General features: G+C 39.9%; 1 protein-coding gene across 2 annotated transcripts; it reads left to right on the top strand.

Annotated features, from left to right (window-relative positions):
* Positions 1–98: 98 nt before the first annotated feature.
* On the top strand, positions 99–16,298 carry LOC148894272 (tetratricopeptide repeat protein 21B-like). 2 transcript variants are annotated; one of them, XM_089002685.1, is made up of 29 exons: positions 99–122; positions 728–857; positions 948–1,058; positions 1,129–1,295; positions 1,370–1,492; positions 2,361–2,518; positions 2,590–2,674; positions 3,555–3,653; positions 3,748–3,940; positions 4,597–4,694; positions 5,626–5,826; positions 5,921–6,050; positions 7,159–7,316; positions 7,420–7,644; positions 8,613–8,851; positions 9,013–9,085; positions 9,651–9,761; positions 10,038–10,176; positions 10,420–10,526; positions 11,464–11,652; positions 11,758–11,868; positions 11,942–12,023; positions 12,137–12,287; positions 13,166–13,324; positions 13,394–13,589; positions 14,356–14,580; positions 14,713–14,833; positions 16,055–16,122; positions 16,221–16,298. In XM_089002685.1, the coding sequence occupies exons 1-29, from the start codon at positions 99–101 to the stop codon at positions 16,296–16,298; spliced, it is 3,951 nt and encodes a 1,316-aa protein (XP_088858811.1). The 2 variants fall into 2 exon arrangements, with proteins under 2 accessions (XP_088858811.1, XP_088858812.1); XM_089002686.1 differs by having other exon boundaries at positions 9,013–9,089; positions 9,655–9,761.
* Positions 16,299–19,985: the final 3,687 nt, after the last annotated feature.

Below are 19,985 nucleotides of genomic sequence, written 5' to 3'. Positions count from 1 at the left end.
TGGCTTTCAAGTGAAACGTAATAAATGTGCCGAATAACACCCAAATATAAAAATAAATCATGTCTTGAGTTGTAACGTGTAAGAGCCAGTCGGTCAAAATGGAGACTAAAGACACAGCAATGGTAAGCAGATTCCTTACTGGTTTAAAGTAACGTTTGTTCGTGTTTATTAGTCACCACACCAAAAAGTTGTTGAGGTGAAGCTCGGAGTCATCAAGAAAAATATTATCTTCTGCTGTTTGAAAATAGAAAAATGGTGGAAGAAGCATTTGAACCTGATTGTTTGGTTGTAATGGTGGCACCTAACATTTTAAAGCTGGGATTATAATAACATTTTTAACCGAGATTTGCTGAAAGTAAATTTACTTTTTAAACTAGTTAGAAACCACCAATTATATTTAAAAATCATAATTTACTGTCAAACACAAATTACACCCAAAAAATGAAACACAAGTCATGAAAAATAATTTAATTGTCCTGCTTTCAACTATGTCACTGGCACAGGTGAAGACATGACCAAATTATTGTAAATGACCATTTTGAGATACATTAAGTGACATTGACAAACAAAAATCCGACAAAAAAAGCTTTGATTTCTCACAAATAGTTTACAGACCAATTATCCAACAGTACACATAAGCCCACACAGGAGGAAAAATATTTGATACCTAGATAAATTCAATATTTTTTTTGCAAAAATTTAACCAATGGCTATTTTTCATTGACAGGCTTTGATTAGATATTATTGCAACGAAAAATACTTCAATCACGTTGCGACTGCCACAGGAATTGCACAAAAGAAATTTCGCAACGAGCCTGTCTTCAGTGTCTTCCGTGCATATGGCACATTAATGCAAGGTGAGATGGACAGAAATCCATTGAAGTAATGACTATGTCCCTTCAATATGTGCTTCTTATTCAAACAGCAATTTCTACATTCAATCGCAGGTGACGTTCGACAAGCTACAGCCGAGTTGGATGCGATAAGGGATAGATCGGATGTGTCTCTCTGCTCCCTCATGGCACTCTCCTACGCTGAGAAAAAAAAGACGACGCCAGGTAAGTCGTCAACGTTGGTTACGACGCATTCAGCTGAATGATATTTGAATGCCTGCCTTTGGAATCACAGACAAAGATGTTATTCGCGAGCTTGAAGGTAAAATCAGAGAAGGTCGCAAAACTACAAGTCCTCAGAGTCTGTACTTCGCTGGGTTGTTTCTTTGGCTATTGGGCCGAAATGATAAAGCAAGGGAATACATAGAGCGATTGATTAAACTCTCCAATGGATCGAAAGAGGTAAGAAAAAGCTACTGTTACGATACCGTTTTGGGTTGTGTGACCTTTTTGTGAAACTTTTGTGTACTTTGCAGGGGATGATCCTGAAAGCATGGATAGATGTGACGTGTGGGAAAGCTGACTATGCCAGAAAAGCTGGAAAATATTTTGATGAAGGGCTGAAGGACGGATTAGATGCTTTTGCACTTATGGGAAAGGTGTGATTTAAAAACAAAATTGAGATACAGTGATATCATAGTTGGAGATACCTTGGTTGGTGTTACCTTACCAGACTGTTTTTGTCCTCTATTCCCCGCCCCCAGCCTTCGGTTAAAGCCACGTGATTGGTCAAGAACGCAGTAGTGAGGGGAGGTGGTTTAAACATTAAAGAAACAGGCAGAGGAGAGTGAGAGAGTTTCAACTTTGATAGTTCAAAGGTAGAGTGTAGACTGCAAGGTTAAAATATCCCATCAATTAGGCTCCACAAACAACCCGCACAAGCCATCTGTACACTTGCAAATGCAAAAAGATGCAAAAAGCTATCAACCCAGCTAAACAGAACACAATTGATGAAGAACTAGATAAAATTATCACAGATAAAGCACCTACAAGGGTTCATTCCTCAAGATGGTGAAAGAAGGCTGCGTTCCTCATCAAGTGTTTAATGCTGATGAAACCGGCCACTTCCATTCCATCAAGCCATCAACGAACATCACAAAGGTCAATAAAACGACTTTATTATACAGTACAGTTTATTTCTTTAATTATAATACCATGTAACATTTATTATACATAAAATAAGGTATATTTTGTCTAGTTTTAAGGCTTAGAACATTAGAAAGTAGAAAATTATGTTTTATGGGGACCTGGGAACGGATTATTCTCATTTTAATGATTTCCTATGGGAAGTTAATGTTTGGAATACACATTTTTCACCTTACACACACTTTCTGGGAACCAATTAAGTTAATAAGTCAAGGTATCACTGTATAGGGAAAACCTCTAAGTTGACAGGTATGTGTAAATACTTTTTTCTCAGTTTAGTTTCCCAATATTTGTGTGTCGTTTTTGTTCCATCTACTCCAGGTACAATACTTTGAGTATTGTCAAAACTACTCCGCAGCATTAGATGTGGTTAACAAGGTCATTGCCACTTTCCCCGGTTTCATACCCGCTCTTGTTAAAAAGATGACGCTATTTTTAAACCTGCAAGACTGGGAGCAAACCACAGAGGCCGCGGTCAGGTAAGCTATTCCGGTTTTTAAATGCTACCCCATTTGTGGGTAAATTAACTTGCGCACACTTGTCCTTTCAGGGTCCTGCAAATGGATACAAACAACCTAGACGCTTTATATATGCTGACTTTGAATGCATTATGTATCAACGGCGACATTGTTGAGGTACGCAATATGAGCCATTTACAGTATCGATGAAAGGGTTTCTTCAGCTGTCATCTGTACTTCTTTGAAGGCGTCGACCGTTTCGCTCCTCATCCGAGAAGCTTTGTCATTAAACTAAAATTTTTGCTGGTGGCTCTATACATAGGACCAGAGCCACCAGCAAAAAAATCAGTTTGCTGACGAAGCTTCTCGGATGTGCCAGACCTCTGCTTTGATATGTCCCTGCTCTAACGTTGATGACTGATGGGGAATAAGAAGTTTTCATATTTAAAAGTTTCATGCTGTTATATGCTTAGTGGGTGACTGGAATACACGATTGAAGCACAGACAGCCTGGGGTCAAACTGAGGTCAATAGACAGAGTTTGTTAAACTTTCATCTTCATCTCGGAGATCTGGCCTTGGACAGAATTTAGGACTAGGGAAACTCCTTTATCACCGAAGCAATTTCCGACTTGAAACTCCTTCACAGGAAGAGCTCATTAGCCAGGTTACAAATGTATCAGTTCATGGAAAAGACAATATTTTATTGCTTACAGCTGTTCGTGCTTAGAACTCAAGAGGTGTGGTATTCTAATCAAGAAAACTATGTTTTACTAATATATCATAAATTTGCATATACTCTCAATAAATAGCTTGGCAGAGGGCTGCAGAAGTCAGGCGTCTGTCATGAATGGCTACGTCTCCTGCCTGCAGTAAAGACAATCTTTCTGGGTTCGAGTCTTTGTCCACAGTGTCCGATCGAACATCTCTGACATTACTGAAGAAACCTTTTCACCGATGGACCAGTCTTGTACGACCGAGAGCTTACACAGACCCCTTTATAGTAAGAAACCAGCAAAATGACCAAGTTGTTTCAACTCTTTCTATACAATGTGGCAGTCAACAAAGCATCTTTCCAACCTCATGACAAGTCTGGATGTGCAGGAGCCACGCAACCCAGAACTGGCTTACAGGATGTCTCTCGCATTCAGTCGAGTTGTAAGATAAAAATAAATAATACATAAAATTAAAAAAAAAATCGTCATTGGTCATGCTTGTGGCCGTAACCGTTTTCTGTATCCATTCCTTCAAGTGTGGACGAAATGAGATGGTGCTCGAGCAGGTGTTCAGAATGGTGGAAAAAGCATTCGTCGTGACTCAAGAAAACGCCGATTTAGCAGCAGAGTTGGGCTACCTGATGGTGCTTCAGGGTAAAATCAAGGAGGCCGTCAAGTGGTATAAGACGGCCATGACGCTGGATGAGATGAGCCTCACTGCGTTGACGGGTAAATTGCAAAGTGGACCGAACGTTGTTGATAGGGTATTTTGATTTTGACCCAAATGATTTTAAAATCATTTGGGTCCATTTTGTTCTCAACAATAGTAATACATTTGATTCCTAAGTGCCTTTCAAAACTCTCAAAGTCACTTTACAGTCACAGGATCAGTTTTTCTGTGGGTGAGCAGCGGCAGCCACACACTCCAGCGTTCACTCAACCTGGAAGTATCTCAAATAGCTAGAAAGCTAGCTAATATAGCTAGTAGCTAGCTAGATAGATAGCAAACAGATAGCTAGGTAGATAGCTAATAGATAGCAACACGAGCCAGCATTGACTCAATCCGGAATACCTCAAATAAATAGAAAATTAGCTAGCTAATAGATAACTAATAGATAGATAGCAAATAGCTAGCTAGGTAGATAGCTAATAGATAGCAACACGAGCCAGCGTTGACTCAACCCGGAATAACTCAAATAGATAGAAAGTTAGCTAGCTATTAGCGAGCTAGCTAGATAGCACACAAATAGCTAGGTAGATAGCTAATAGCAACACGAGCCAGCGTTGGCTCAACCCGAAGTATCTAAAATGCATAGAAAATTAGATAGCTAATAGATAAGTACGTAATAGATTTATTATTATTATATTTATGTATCATTATACAGGTTTAATTTGGTGCCAGCTGATTGAGGGTTCCCTGGAAGAAGCGGAGAAAGATTTGGAATTTCTGACGGAAATTCAACAAACTACAGGAAAATCGGGGGTATATTTTATGCATTTTTTTTAGTCTTCTTCTATATTTGTATTTGCCTTCCATGACGTGAATTTGTGATTGTTTATTTTCAACAAAAAGGTTAAACAAATTCTAAAGATAACATTTTTTTTTCATTTTTAAGCATAATCTGCCCATTAGTTATTTTTTCAATTAATTAACTCATTCACTGCCAGACGATGTGCAAAAATGTGCTCACTCCAGTGCCAGGGTTTTTGTCATTTTCAATCACATTGTAGGACCCACGGAATATTGAGTTTCAGGACTACATAAACATTCAGTGCAACGTAACAAATGTTAGACTCTCTTCTTTGAAATTTGGACTCATTTCAACATTGATAGTTCAAAGGCAGAGTGTAGACTGCAAGGTTAGAATATCCCATCAATCAGGCTCCGCAAATAACCCGCACAAACCATCTTTACACTTGATGCAAAAAGCTATCAACCCAGCTAAACAGAACAAAATTGATGAGGAACAAGGTAAAATTATCACAGAGAAAGCACCTACAGGGGATCATTCCTCACAATGGTGAAAGAAGGTTACGTTCCTCATCAAGTGTTTAATGCTGATGAAACCGGCCACTCCATTCCATCAAGCCATCGACTATCACAAAGGTAAATAAAATGACTTTATTATAAAGTACAGTTTATTTCTGTAATTATAATACCATAGCACATGTATAATACATAAAATAAAGTATATTTTGTGTAGTTTTAAGGCGTAGAAAATTATGTTTTATGATGACCTGGGAACGGATTATTCTCATTTTAATGGTTTCCTATGGGAAATAATTTTTTGGGATACACACTTTTCGCCTTATGCTGTGTGGGACCCAATTAAGTTCGTAAGCCAAGGTATCACTGTAATTAACAAATTAATTCCTTTTTTTTTGATTGCCTCATATTTCTTTCTTTTCTTTAGGAAATCCTCTACCTGCTTGCACTTGTGGCAATTAAAAAGCGTCATCCCCAAGAAGAGATAACAAAGCTCCTAAAAGACGCCGTGGAAACCCACTTCTCAACCATCCAGGGTCTACCTCTGAGTGTAGAGTACTTCCAGAAACTGAATCCTGATTTCCTTTTTCAGGTTGTCAAGGAGTATCTTGCTTTGTGTCCGACTAAGGTACAACGTAGATTTTACTTTCTACTCTTGATGTTATTTTTTTTTTTTTGGGGGGGGGGGGGATTCTCAACCCTATTTACTGATTCTGGTTTAGCCTTCAGCTCAGGGACAGTCTGCAGTTCCTCAGCTCAGGCACTGCGCTACTTTGTTGGACACAGTGGTCAAAATTGTGCCAGGCCTTCTTCAAGGTCTTTTCCTGCAAGCCAAAGTCAGGTATCATTCCGGTGAGCGCTGTTGTTTTCAAAAATGAGATACAGTGATAACTCGGTTTACGAACCCCTTGGTTTACGAATTTTTCGGTTTACGAACATGAAATTTATGAACATTTTACCTTGGCGTACAAACTATTTTTTGAGATACACACAGATGCCACAATGAGTGATGTGTCGTTCGCGAACGAGCCAGTTCTCGTAAAACACAAGGTCCTCTATTCGCCGCCCCCAGTCTTCGGTTAAAGCCACGTGATTGGTCAAGAATGCAGAAGTGAAGGGAGGTGGTTTAAACATTAAAGAGACAGGCAGATGACAGAGAGAGAGAGTGTGACAAAATGGATAGAAAACAGTGACATTTGGACTTTGATAGTTCAACGGCAGCGTGTAGACTGCAAGGTTAAAATTCCCATCAACCAGGCTCCACAAATAACCAGCACTAGCCATCAGTTCAATTTGAAATGAAAAGACAAGCAAGGGAACCAGCTATTAATGAAGTTTCTAGTGTGTCTGCTTGCATCTGTTGCTGTTACAATATCACAACTTCCAAGATGTACAAACCTGAGCTTCTTGAGACACTTGATGCAAAAAGCTATCCATTCCATCAAGCCATCAACGACCATCACAAAGGTAAAAAACGACTTTATTATACAGTACAGTTTATTTCTTTAATTATAATACCATAGCACATTTATTATACGTAAAATAAGGTACAGTAAAGTCTCGTTATATCGATATTCAAGGGAGTCCAAAAAAATATCGATATAACCGGGACTATCGATATATCCGACCCTGTTTGCATGTAATTTTCTCCGTGCGTGCATAGAAATAGTATCGATATAACCGGGACTATCGATATATCCGATATCGATATAACGAGACTTTACTGTATATTTTGTGTAGTTTTAAGGCTTAGAAAAATAAAAAAACATGTTTTATGGTGACCTGGGAACGGATTCTTCTCATTATAATGGTTTCCTATAGGAAATTAATTTTTGCGATACACACTTTTCGCCTTACACACACTGTCTGGGAACCAATTAACTTTGTAAACCAAGGTATCACTGTACCCGCCTCTTTTAGTAGATTCTTTTGAACCACGGTGTGTCTGTGATCATTTCAGGCGATATCGACTGTGCTCAAAGTCGTCTACAGCACTGTTTGGAACAGTGTCCCTCTCACACGGACGCGCATCTTCTCATGGCTCAGATCCACTTGTTACGCGACAATTTCACTTTGTGTTTCCAGTCGCTTGAACTCTGCCTCAGTCATAACTTTGAGGTAAGCGTGTCAGTAGATGGGTGGTCAAGGTTCTGGAATTTGTTTATTTTGAGGTTGTCATACTCTCACTGACTTTCAATTCAATCTTCATACTCCGATCCAGATTCGAGAGCATCCATTGTACCTGCTGGTCAAGGCTCAAGCAAAGAAGAAAATGGGTGAGCTGACTGAAGCGATTCAGATTCTGCAAACCGCTATGAATCTTCCCGGTGTCTGTCGGGCTGGATCATCAGCGAAGTCCAGGATGCAAAAGATCGAATTGAGTTCTGCAGATTGCTTGTCGATTTTCTTGGAGTTAGCTGAGGCTTTGCGGCTCAGCAATAAACAGGTAGAAGCAAGGCTACTACACGACATTATTCTCAGTCTTTTAAACCGTTGGCTTGTTCATTGAAAATACAATGATACCTCAGTTTACGAACTTAATTGGTTCCCAGAAAATGTGTACAATGAAAAGTTTGTCTTCCAAACCAAATATTTATTTCCCATAAGAAACAATTAAAATGCGAATAATCCGTTCCCAGTTCCCCCTAAAACATAATTATCTACGAAATAAGCCTTAAAATTACACAAAATATACCTTGTTTTACATATAATAAATGTGCTATTGTATTGTAATTAAAAAAATAAACTGTACTGTATAATGTAATGTATAATAAGTTGTTTTATTTACCTTTGTGATGGTCGTTGATGTAGTTGCCTGTTGATGATATCCGAGTGAAGTTGCCGTGCTTTGTCGGCCATAATACCGTCACTCACACTGTCCTCTGCTAGCTGCTTTTCGTTAATCCAAATCAACAGAAGTTTTTCAACCTCTTCTATTGCCTGAGACCGTCGCTTAGACAACACAGAAACACCCTTAGCCGCACGCAGCAATGGTCGACTTAGCATACTGGTACTGGGACGCTAAGTCACACAAACGCACACCTCGTTCCTGTTTTTTGATGATGTCCTTCCTCTGCTCGACCGTAATTTTCTTTTGTGTCCTCTTCGGCTTAACACTAGCCTGTGGTGGGGTCTTTTTTCGGTCTCATAATAGCAAAAGTAGCCACTCGATAACAAACCATGTCCGCAGTCAAAGAGAGGGCGTGACTAAAACTAGTCCGCCAGCCACCGTGGCGCCGTGTGGCTTGGTTCGTCCTCCAAAAACTAATTCATCAGCCAAGACTATATTCTCGTGAATTTAATGTTCTTAAGCCGAAACGTTCATGAGCTAAAGCGTTCGTAAGCTGAGGTAGCACTGTAGCTATTTGCTTCACAGTGTTTTTATATTAGACTGTCTATGGATTGTCATTGCAGCAAGAAGCAGCCAAGGTGATGCAGGACGCCATCAATAAATTCTCAGGCACTCCTGAGGAGCTTCGAGTAACTATCGCCAATGTAGATCTCGCTTTATTTCACGGTGATACGGAGTTGGCACTCAATATGCTCAGAAACATTACACCTGAGCAGCTCTATTACATCCAAGCCAAGGAGAAAATGGCAGACATTTACCTGAATCACAAAAAGGATAAGCGGCTGTATGTGAGCTGCTACAGGTGAGGCTTATCTGATTGCAGTAGTTGCTGATTATCTATTATATATATTTTACAATGCAGATTTAAAGAATCAATCACCAAAATGTAAAACTGGAAAACAGTCATTATAAATACAAAAGCCTTTCTGACATTAAAAACTATTTAACTGATCTCTCCTCCAGGGAAATATTAGACAAGTTACCCAGTCCTCATGCATACGTCTTACTCGGAGAAGCTTATATGCGTATTTTAGAGGTAGGTGGTAAACACAGGAGGCTTGTTTTCATATACAAACTGTATTAAAGTACGTGGAACTGTCGCAGCTTGGAATTGAAGCGGATTTACATGGGGCAGGAGATGTTATACAATCTCTTTTTGTCCATGGATGCTACAGCTTCGTGTTTGCTTTCAACATTTAGCCTGTAGCAGCCATGCATATTCCACCATGACGTCTCTGATCCATTGGTGAAAAGGACACTTTGATTCTCTCTTTCATCGAAAACTGTTTCATACAACAGAGGTTGCAGAAAGTGCTTGAGATAGAATGCCTGTGTCTTTCGTGTTGTGTCATTTTTATTTATTTTTTGTTATTGTTTTGACTTCAAGATGGCGGCGCATGAGTGGCTGCCTTTAGAACAGCTCCTGTGTTTTGTTTTTGTTTTACTTCTTCCTTTCCTTTCATCACTTTGCTACTGTGAAATGTAAATGTCTCCACTGCGAGACTAACAAATGCTAATCCAATCTAATTAAACAAGCACATATTTGGATTGCTATCTGCTTATATACTTTCTCTAATTGCGAAACGTGGTTCTACATTTAGCCAGAGAAAGCCATTGAGGTCTACGGGCACGCTCTGGAAAAAACGCCGGAAGATGGCGCCCTTGTCAGCAAGTTTGGCAAGTTTCTGATCAAGACTCATTACTATGACAAGGTTAGTACTTGTAATCCATTTTTTTTTGGAGGGGTACCTTTATATTTAATACAGTAAAGTCTCGTTATATCGATATCGGTTATATCGATAGTACCGCTTATTACGATACTATTTCTATGAACGCAAGGAGAAAATTACATGCGCGCAGGGTCGGATATATCGATAGTCCCGGTTATATCGATATTTTTCGGACTCCCGAGAATATCGATATAACGAGACTTTACTGTATTAGGATCACAGCAAACGCGATACTGACACGCCCATAATTTGACGCAGGCATTACATTATTACGAAGCTGCACTGAAAACCGGACAACAGAACTTTCTCCGCTATGATCTGGCCGAGTTGCTGATGAAGCTGAAGCAATACGAGCGCTGTGAGAGTGTTTTGCTTGATGCTCTTTCCCACAAACCAGGTACTTAGCGGTACTTATACTGACCTTATAAAGCCTATACTTTGATAACATCACAAGAGACTCATGTCTGCCACAGAAAATCACCTAAAGTACTTCCAGCGAGATCAACAAGAGTTTTTGTTTAGTAAAGTTCGGATTTCTCATCTCTCATTACCATCTCAAAACTTTGTCTTATTATGTTAATTTTGCTCCTCACATGCTCACACCCAACTTTTTTTTTTTTATTTCCATGGACTGTCCAAGTGAACGTTCTAAGCGCACTATCAGATGATTGCCGTTATCTAATGCTGTTGGCAAAGGTCCAAAATAGGGTTGACAAAGCCGAAGAAGCCTTAATATCCCTACAAAGGGTAAGTCCATTTAAATTAGATTTACACAAGTGAAAAAAAACACACACACATATGGCAGTTTTTACCTGCACCTGTCTACAAAATTAAATCTGTTAAAGTGGTGTTAATCCTTGACTAAAGCTAGCAGGTTAGCCATCAAAGTTGCAATAAACATGAATAAAAAGCAGTGGCGGGCCATGGATTTCGCTAGGCCTTCAGTAGTGCTATGTATGAATTACAATACATTTATTATACATAGAATAAGGTATGTTGTGTGTAGTTTTAAGGCTTATTTAGTTAAAAAACTATTTTTTTATGAAAACCCGGGAACGGATTATTCCCATTTTAATTGTTTCCTATGGGAAATTGTTTTTTGAGATACACACTTCGCCTTACACTGTCTGGGAACCAATTAAGTTCGTAAGTTGAGGTCTCACTGTATTCTGAAAGGTCCGTCTTGAAAATGGATGTAACACTAAATCTCCAACCAAATTAATTTCTTCTCATCCTTCAGCCATTGTGGGTTGACAAAACTCATATTGAATCAACATAGCAATACAGTGTGCATACATTTTTATTGGTGTTTTGCATTTCCCTAAAAATATCAGCCGGGGTGTTTTGGGTACTTTAGATGCTATAAAACGTTTTTCTGTCAGTTAGGGGAAAAAAAAATGGTGTCGTAAATACGAAAACACACATCTGGAAGCAGCGCAAGAGGGGAAAAGTCATGAAAAGAAGCTGAAAGACAATTTGGAATTGTTTAATAAGAATTAATGGACAAAATATAATTAACATCAATCCGTGATTCGGATATTTTTAGGGCAGCAGAGAAGGCTTTGCAAGCCTTGACTCTCCGCCACTGATAAAAAGTATTGTGGGACATTTCCAATTTAGTTTCCATTTCCATTTCCATTCTATCAGTATATCTGTCAGTGACAAATGTGAGTACTTTTGCCAGGCACGGGATATACAAGCCAAAGTGCTGAAGCGGGTGCAATTAGAACAACCTGACAGCTTTGACGTCCAGAAGCAGTTAGCTGCCAAGATCTGCCGCGAGATGGCTCAACACTACACAAGTCAAAGAGTCTACGACAGAGCCATCGATTTCTACAAAGAAGCTCTCGCGCATTGTGAAACTGATCACAAGGTCGGTTCTACTGAATGAACCGAAACATCCTTCCTGTTGCTAAACCATTGCTCCATTTAGTATTGATCTCTTTTCATAAGTAATCCACTAACTATTTAATTCTAGTTGATGCTGGAGTTGGCACAGATATTCCTCACGTTAGATGAAGTTGATGCATGCCAGGAACAATGTAACGTCATTTTGAAGAACGACCCGTTTAATCAAGATGCAACTTTGGTGTGTTCCACCTTTCGGTGTTCCTTTAAGAGTGCATCAGCGCAACCGATTTTAACCCTTTCTCTGTATTTAGATGATGGCCGATATTATGTTCAGGAGACGGGATGATGAGCAAGCAGTTTCTTTTTATCAGAAGCTATTGGAGAGCAAGCCAGGTGCAAAATCGTTATGTTTTATGAGAATTTGGAGAAAGTCAAAATGGGATGTCGGTGGCGAACTGGCGTCTTTAAATGATTATTAATTTGTAATCTATACTTTTTGTTTCAAGAAAACTTCTCAACCGTGTCACGTCTCATTGACTTGCTGAGGAAGGCTGGGAAATTGGAAGACATGCTCACATTTTTTGAGAGGGTGGAAAAATATTCAACCGGAGTGACATTCGAACCGGGTTTTAACTACTGCAAAGGACTTTATCTTTGGTAAGTCACCTGATTGTTGAGTTCATCCGCTTTGCATACACTGATACCTCGGCTTACGAACTTAATTGGTTCCCAGAAAGTGTGCAAGGCTAAAAGTTTGTCTTTCAAATATTTATTTCCCATAAGAAACCATTAAAATGAGAATAATCCGTTCCCAGGTCCCCATAAAACATAAATTTCTACTCAATAAACCTTAAAACGACACAAAATATACCTTATTTGATGTATAATAAATGTGCTATTGTATTTTAATTAAAGAAATAAACTGTACTGTATCATAAAGTCGTTTTATTTACTTTTGTTATGGTCGTTGATGTAGTTACCTCTTGATGATATCTGAGTGAAGTTGCTGTGCTTTCTCGGCAATAATACCCTCACTCACACGGTCCCCTGCTAGCTGCTTTTCGTCACTTTTCGTCCAAATCAACAGTTTTTCAACACAGACAAGACAACACAGAAACACCCTTAGTTACACGTAGCAATGGTCAACTTAGCATACTGGTACTGTGACGCTAAGTCATAGAAACGCACGCCTCGTTCGTGTTTTTCGATGATCTCCTTCATCTGCTCGACCGTGATTTTCTTTTGTGTCCTCTTCGGCTTAACACTAGTCTGTGGTGGGGTCTTTTTCAGTCCCATGATAGAAGATGTACTCCACTCGATAGCAAACCACGTCTGCACTCAAACGGGGTGTGGAAAACTAGTCCGATAGCCACCGTGGCGCAGTGTGGTTTGGTCCGTCCGCCGAAAAGTAGTTCGTATGGGAAGTTTATATCTTCGCAAATTTAATGTTCGTCAGGCGAAAAGTTCGTGAGCTAAAGTGTTCGTAAACCAAGCTATCACTGTATTGTTTTACCAAATTTGTATTTAATCCGCAGGTATACCGGAGAAGCGAATGCGGCTCTGCATCATTTCAACCAAACCCGAAAAGATCCCAGATGGGGTCAAAAGTCTCTCCATAACATGATCGAAATCTACCTGAATCTCAACAATGACATGATGGGAATGGAATTATGTAATCTCGATTTTAGTATTGGGTAAGATTCACGAAAACAAACAAGGAACGCATTGAGATAGTTTTGTCACAAGTTTACTTCACTCATCAGGAGCTCGTCAGAAAAACAGGAAATCGAGAGGGTTGCGGTGACAACGGCTCATCAACTTTTGAAGGAAATAAAGCCAGAAACACCCGAAGAACACGTAAAACTTCGTATTTTAGAGAACTACTGCTTACTGGCCACAAAACAGAAGGCCAATATAGAGAAAGCTCTCTCTGTTTTTACGGAGATCGCAACTAATGTGGTAAGAATGTGATCAAATTAATTTTTTTCCAATTAACTCATTCGCTGCCATTCCCAAATTTATTCGAGAATTGAAAAGTGCGTTCCTGAATTTGTTCAGGTTTTGGTTTTTCCTGCGGGGATGCCGATGAAGCGCTGGTCAGACCTCTGGCAATGTTTTTCTCTTCCACGAAGGGGCAGTATTTGCCTTTTTTCCATGTTAGGGCTTTTACAGCTTCAGCTGTTGTTAAAACACGATATAAACCAATATGTATATATTGTACAGTCATATCTCAGTTTCCGAACAAATTACTCTTGATACACTTGATACCTCGGTTTACGAATAATTACAGAAATTATGTTTTATGGGGACCTGGGAACGGATTATTCTCATTTTAATGGTTTCCTATGGGAAATCACTTTTTGGGATACACACTTTTCGCCTTACACACTCTGTCTGGGAACCAATTAAGTTCGTAAGCCAATGTATCACTGTATTGTATTTTGTACAGCCGCCCCCATTTCAAGCTCAGATACCTCCAGACAACATATAGCTTAGGAATTAACTTTTTTTTCAGATGAAAGAAGAGAGTCTAAGGTTTCTTACGCTGAACTGAATGTTGATGTAGTCCTAAAACTCAATATTCTGTGGGTGAGTGAAAATGATAAAAACCCTGGCACTGGAGTGGACACATGGTCTGGCAGTGAATGAGTTAATGCAACATAAATGCAGGAAAGGGACTGGACTACGTCGCCATCTTTGGTGTAAGCGGGATGTTTGACTTTAGGAAGTCCACGTGCCAGCCCTGCTGGCCATCGCAACGGCATTCATGATGTTGAAACAAACCCCTCAAGCCAGGAACCAATTAAAACTTATTGGAAAGATGACTTGGAATATTATTGACGCAAATGAGTTTGAGAAGAGTTGGTTGCTCCTAGCGAACATCTACATCCATTCGGGGAAGTACGATTTGGCAGATGACCTCCTCAACAAATGTCTCAGCCGTAACAAGGTCAGTGCTGTGTGCATTTTTAACGTGTTGACCACATTTCATTCGAAACTTTTGTTTTTCGTGTTGCAATTGTTTGCTGAATTATCCATATCACTGAGGAACAAAAATTCAAAGTGAACATCGTCTCTCCAGTCTTGCTGTAAAGCTTATGAATACCGAGGATTCATTATGGAAAAAGAGCAGGCATTTCGCGATGCAGCATTCAACTATAAACTGGCGTGGAAATATGGAAATCAATTCAATCCAACCATTGGTAGGTTGATCGTTTACGTCAGGGGGGCCAGATTTTGTGTTTTAAAAATGTAGGGAGGGGCACAACCTTGGTGGATGTTCTTTACATATAACAGCAATTACCATATTTTCTGGTGTATAAGGCACACCCAAAAGCTAACCAAAGTTACCAAAAGGTAACTTTTTTTCAAAAGTTACCCCTGCGCCTTACACGCCGGCGGTGCGCCTTATATGTGAAGTAATATTGAGCCACAACAGGTCTCGCAACTACAGTGATACCTCGGTTTACGAACCCCTTGGCTTACGAACTTTTCGGTTACCGAACGTTACATTTATGAACATTTTACCTTGGCATACGAACTATTTTTCGGGATACACACGGAGCACCACAATGAGTGATGTGTCGTTTGCAAACGAGCCCGTTCTCTTAAGAAGGAAATGGCAGCCGAGAGTGAAAACATGGATAGAAAACCGTGAAGTTTGGACTTGTTTCCCCTTGATAGGTCAAAGACTGCAAGGTTAAAATATCCCATCAATCAGGCTCCACAAATAACCCGCACAAGCCATCTGTACACTTGATGCAAAAAGCTATCAACCCAGCTAAACAGAACACAATTGATGAGGAACTAGATAAAATTATCGCATAGAAAGCACCTTCAAGGGATCATTCGTTCCTCATCAAGTGTTTAATACTGATGAACTCCATTCCAGCCATCAACGACCATCACAAAGGTCCATAAAATGACTTTATTTTACAGTACAGTTTATTTATTTAATTTTAATACCAGAGCACATTTATTATACATAAAATAATGTATATTTTGTGTAGTTTTAAGGCTTAGAAAATTAGAATGTAGAACATTCTGTTTTATGGGGACCTGGGAATGAATTATTCTCATTTTAATGGTTTCCTCTGAGAAATTCATTTTTGGGATACACACTTTTCACCTTACACACTCTGTCTGGGAACCAATTAAGTTCGTCAGCCAAGGTATCACTGTAATTTGCTGTTCCTAATTGAGGCTCTAGATAGCAGCACTTAGCACACACAGGTAACAGCGCTAGTGCCCAATGGACTCATTCTACATGCGGGCCAGACGTTATTGATTTTGTGACGGATACTGCGGGCCGGATGAAAATTGACCCTGGGCCGTATTTGGCCCTCAGGCCGGACTTTGGACAATCCTGATTTATGTGAAAGTCTGAACCAAAATAAATGTCATTTTGTAATTTCTCCCAACAGGATATAAACTTGCTTGGAACTATTTAAAATCAAAACAGAATTTTGACGCCATCGATGTCTGCCATAAGGTGAAGTAAGGTTTAAAATCCTTTAATATGTGTTTTTGAAGTTTTTTTTTCTCCATTTTTTTTATATTCTCAGAATGTTCCGTGTATTTTATTTGCAGGTGCTTGCTACTCATCCAAATTTTTCCAAAATTAAAAAGGACATCTTAGACAAAGCTTGTGCTGCTTTGAGTCCATAGAAGTTTGACAGTCAGCTTTTGGGAGAAAGAAGCATTTCTTCGGGACCTCAATTTGGTTAGTCGACAGTTTTTCACTCATTCCCTGCCAGACAATGTGCAAAAAAATTGTCCACTGCGGTGCCAGGGTTTTTGTCATTTTCACTCAAATTGCAGGACCCACAGAAGACTGAGTTTTAGGACTACATAAAAATTTAATGCAGCTTAAGAAACCCTGGATTCTGTTCTTTCATCAGAAAAAAGAGTTAATTCTTAAATTATATGGGTTGGAGTTTTCTTAGCTTGAAATGGGGGCAGTTGTACAAAATGCAATACAATACATACATATCGATTTGTATAGCGCTGAAGCTGTAACAAAGCGCTAACATGGACAAAAAGCAAATGCTGCCCCCTCATGGAAAAGAAGAACATTGCCAGAGGTCTGGCCAGCGCTTTATATCCACCCCCACAAAGAAAAAAACTAACCACGTGCAAATTCGGTGAATAAATTAACTTCCACTTTTCTTTAAAAGACAACCGGCACCATTTTTTGGTTTCCTAACTGACATCAGAAAAACGTTTTCTGGCATCTAAAATACCCAAAACACGCAGGATGATCTTTTTAGTCAAATGCAAAACACCAATAAAAATGACTTAAAGTGTCTAAAAACTACTTCAAATTGAAACCGGAAGTGGCCAGTTTTAGAAGGTCCAGCCCCCTTGTTCGTGACATCACGCCAGGACAGGGGTGTCAAAGTAATTTTTTGCCGCGGGCCATATTGTAGTTATGGATTCCTCTCGAGGAATTTGGGGAAGCCATTAGAATGTTTAATCCCCTCCACATATTACATATAGAGCACACACAAAATTAATGAACAACTAGTTTTCAAATCTGAAGTCAAGAATAATGACTGTTATTGTGGTTTACATCCAAAAATATGAAATTTTGGTTCGGATTTTAGCAAGCGTCATGGAATTTCACAAGTTTGATTTGCTTTCGCGGGCCGAAAAAAATGATGTGGTGGGCCGGATTTGGCCCGCGGGCCTTGACTTTGACACCTGTGCGGCAGGACGTCTTGCCTTGCTCCAGAATCCAAACAATGGCTTCAGATTCAGAGAAGATGCTTTCTTGTTACTCATCCAGTTATGAATATGATTCAAATAGTTCTGAAGAAGAAAGCATACATGTTTGCAATTGATTAAAGAAGTCTTTCCGGGTCGTTTTGAGGTGTTTGGACTGCAATGTAACGTCCCAGAAAATGCACATAATGGCGCACAAGCTCTGTTGGAAATGGGTTGATTTGTGGGAATTTGTGTCAACTAGTATCAAATAGTAGTCTTGGTGCAACACACGATTAACCATCGCGTTATGTGTTTTCCTTCTAATTTCGCCATCAACACGGATCAACACGAAGTTTTCACACCAAACAAAGTACCCAGAATGCATTGTGTGTCGCTTTCTCGGTCAGGGGTGTTCCTTCAGTGACGTCACGTCAGGCATCGTCATCCACTCGAAAACAAGACTTCCTGAATATTCAGCGCGAGTATTAAAAGGTAAAATATAGCTATATGCCGTGGAATCTTTGTAGAATACGCTCAGTACAAGTCATTTGAAGTGATTTTACAAATTATGGACACAACTTGCACTTTAACCGAATACAAATAGGGTCTATCAAGAGCAATGTGATTATTATTATTTACTTTTTTTTTTTTTTTTTGCATCGCTTGATCGTGATATAAGTCGTTTTTGCTCCACCATGATGTAACCTCATTCATTGACTGCTACATTTCAAGCTCTTGACGTTTACAGAGTTGATTCAATAGCTGGAGCAGCGTGTGTCCGGCACGGGTTACAATTGTTCCAGGAGAGACCTTTCCAGGCCGCGTCAGATATTATTTAGCCACTAACTGTGGCACATAATCATTAACTCTCTGCGGCGCACATCAATGGAAGCATAAATCACATTGGTGTGCAGCTGAGGCAGCCGTCTGTTTGGTGTAGCGGCGCATTGCAACTCACCGGATACTGTCGCAAGCTTTTCAGAAGAATATTGTCAATCATATAACAGTGTTTGAAATAACGTCTGCCCGGATGCCCGAGGCGTGTAACTTTTACGCCTGGCGTACAACTTCCAGAATCTCTCTGCCCGGGTGGCCGACAACTTTTAAGATTTTTTCTTTTTTTTTTTTTTAAATCAAACGTTTGCTTTATTCCGATTTCAAAACTTTCGTTCGGTTTGAAATTTCGGTTCGTTTGGCAATTGACATACTCGGCAGCCAATCAGAAGCCAGCATCGAATAACTTTCCCAAGCGTTATCAGGTCGTGCATTTGCAAAAAAAAGTAGACGCACAGATAACACAAGAAAAATAAATAAGTGGTTAGGAATCAAGACAAAACCCCAAAGCCCGAGAAGAGAGGCTCAAAAGAAGCTAACAAAATTTATGACGCTACAAAACGTAAACGTACATTGAGAGCATAGCGGAAAGAGGAGTTTACGTGGCTTGGAGCAGACGACGCAATGCAAATATTGCACTGTGCAACCTGCCGGAAAGTGTACAAACGACAACTTTTTCATTTTCTGGCACACCAGATGCCATTGACGGCTCGAATTGATATGTGAGGACTCCTTTAATCGATTGCAAACATTTATGCTTTCCTCTTCAGAACTACAGTAAAGTCTCGTTATATCAATATCGGATATATCGATAGTCCCGGTTATATCGATACTATTTCTATGCACGCACGGAGAAAATTACATGCAAACAGGGTCGGATATATCGATAGTCCCGGTTATATCGATATTTTTTCGGACTCTCTTGAATATCGATATAACGAGACTTTACTGTATTCGAATCATATTCATAACTGGATGAGTAACAAGAAAGCATCTTCTCTCAATCTGAAGCCATTGTTTTGATTCTCCAGCAATGCAAGACGTCTTGGCGTGACGTCACGAACAAGGGGGCGGGACCTTCTGAAACTGGCCACTTCCGGTTTCATTTTGAAGACGTTTTTTGGACACTTTAAATCAGGGGTGTCAAAATAATTTTTTGCCGTGGGCCACATTGTAGTTATGGTTTCCTCTCGAGTTATGAATTTGGGGAACCCATTAGAATGTTTAAATCCCTTCAAATATTACATATAGAGCACAGAGCAAATTAATGAATATTCTGCGGGTGAGCAGCGGCAGCCACACGCGCCAGCGTTGCGCTTTATAGGCAATCCCGGATTTAAAAAAAAAAAACGAAGAACATTGGAAAAATGGAAGACATGCAAGTCATAAAAAAAAGGGGGAGGGCGGTGAGGCAAATGTTATTTGCTTTGGCGGCGTCTTGCTGGCGACTCAAAAGCCGGAGGCCACGTCGTCGTCGTCGTCGTCGTGGCTCAGATAGAGACACGCAGCTGTGGGGGGTGCGCTTCAAGGTGAAAGCAGACGAGTCTAATTGGCCGAGTGGCTCACACTGTCCCATCCTTGAACATAAGGTCAACCAAACCATTCCGCCGGGCGCGCCTTCACAATGCCCAGATTTACGCTTTGCTCACCGACAGCTTTCTTCCCCCTCGCCGCCGCTGCTGCATGCAGGCTGCACTGTCACTATTTCCCCCTCCCCCCACTCCCATTGTGTAGTAATATTCCATCTTTCATTCATTCATAGCTACATAATCCAATACTGTGTTATTTAAAGGACAACCGACACCATTTTTTTTG

This window comes from Hippocampus bargibanti, linkage group LG08, assembly GCF_051943395.1.
Source record: "Hippocampus bargibanti isolate YZ-2025 linkage group LG08, ASM5194339v1, whole genome shotgun sequence".
NCBI lineage: Eukaryota > Metazoa > Chordata > Actinopteri > Syngnathiformes > Syngnathidae > Hippocampus > Hippocampus bargibanti.
Note: the sequence above shows the minus strand (reverse complement) of the source record. Positions and strands in the feature narration are given on the sequence as shown.

What these genes read in the sequence shown, in the direction of transcription:
- LOC148894272 (XM_089002685.1), top strand. Translation starts at nt 99, where the DNA reads ATGGAGACTAAAGACACAGCAATG. An exon ending in AGACTAAAGACACAGCAATG is followed by an intron (nt 123 to 727) that starts GTAAGCAGATTC and finishes TTTCATTGACAG; the next exon opens with GCTTTGATTAGATATTATTG. An exon ending in ATATGGCACATTAATGCAAG is followed by an intron (nt 858 to 947) that starts GTGAGATGGACA and finishes ATTCAATCGCAG; the next exon opens with GTGACGTTCGACAAGCTACA.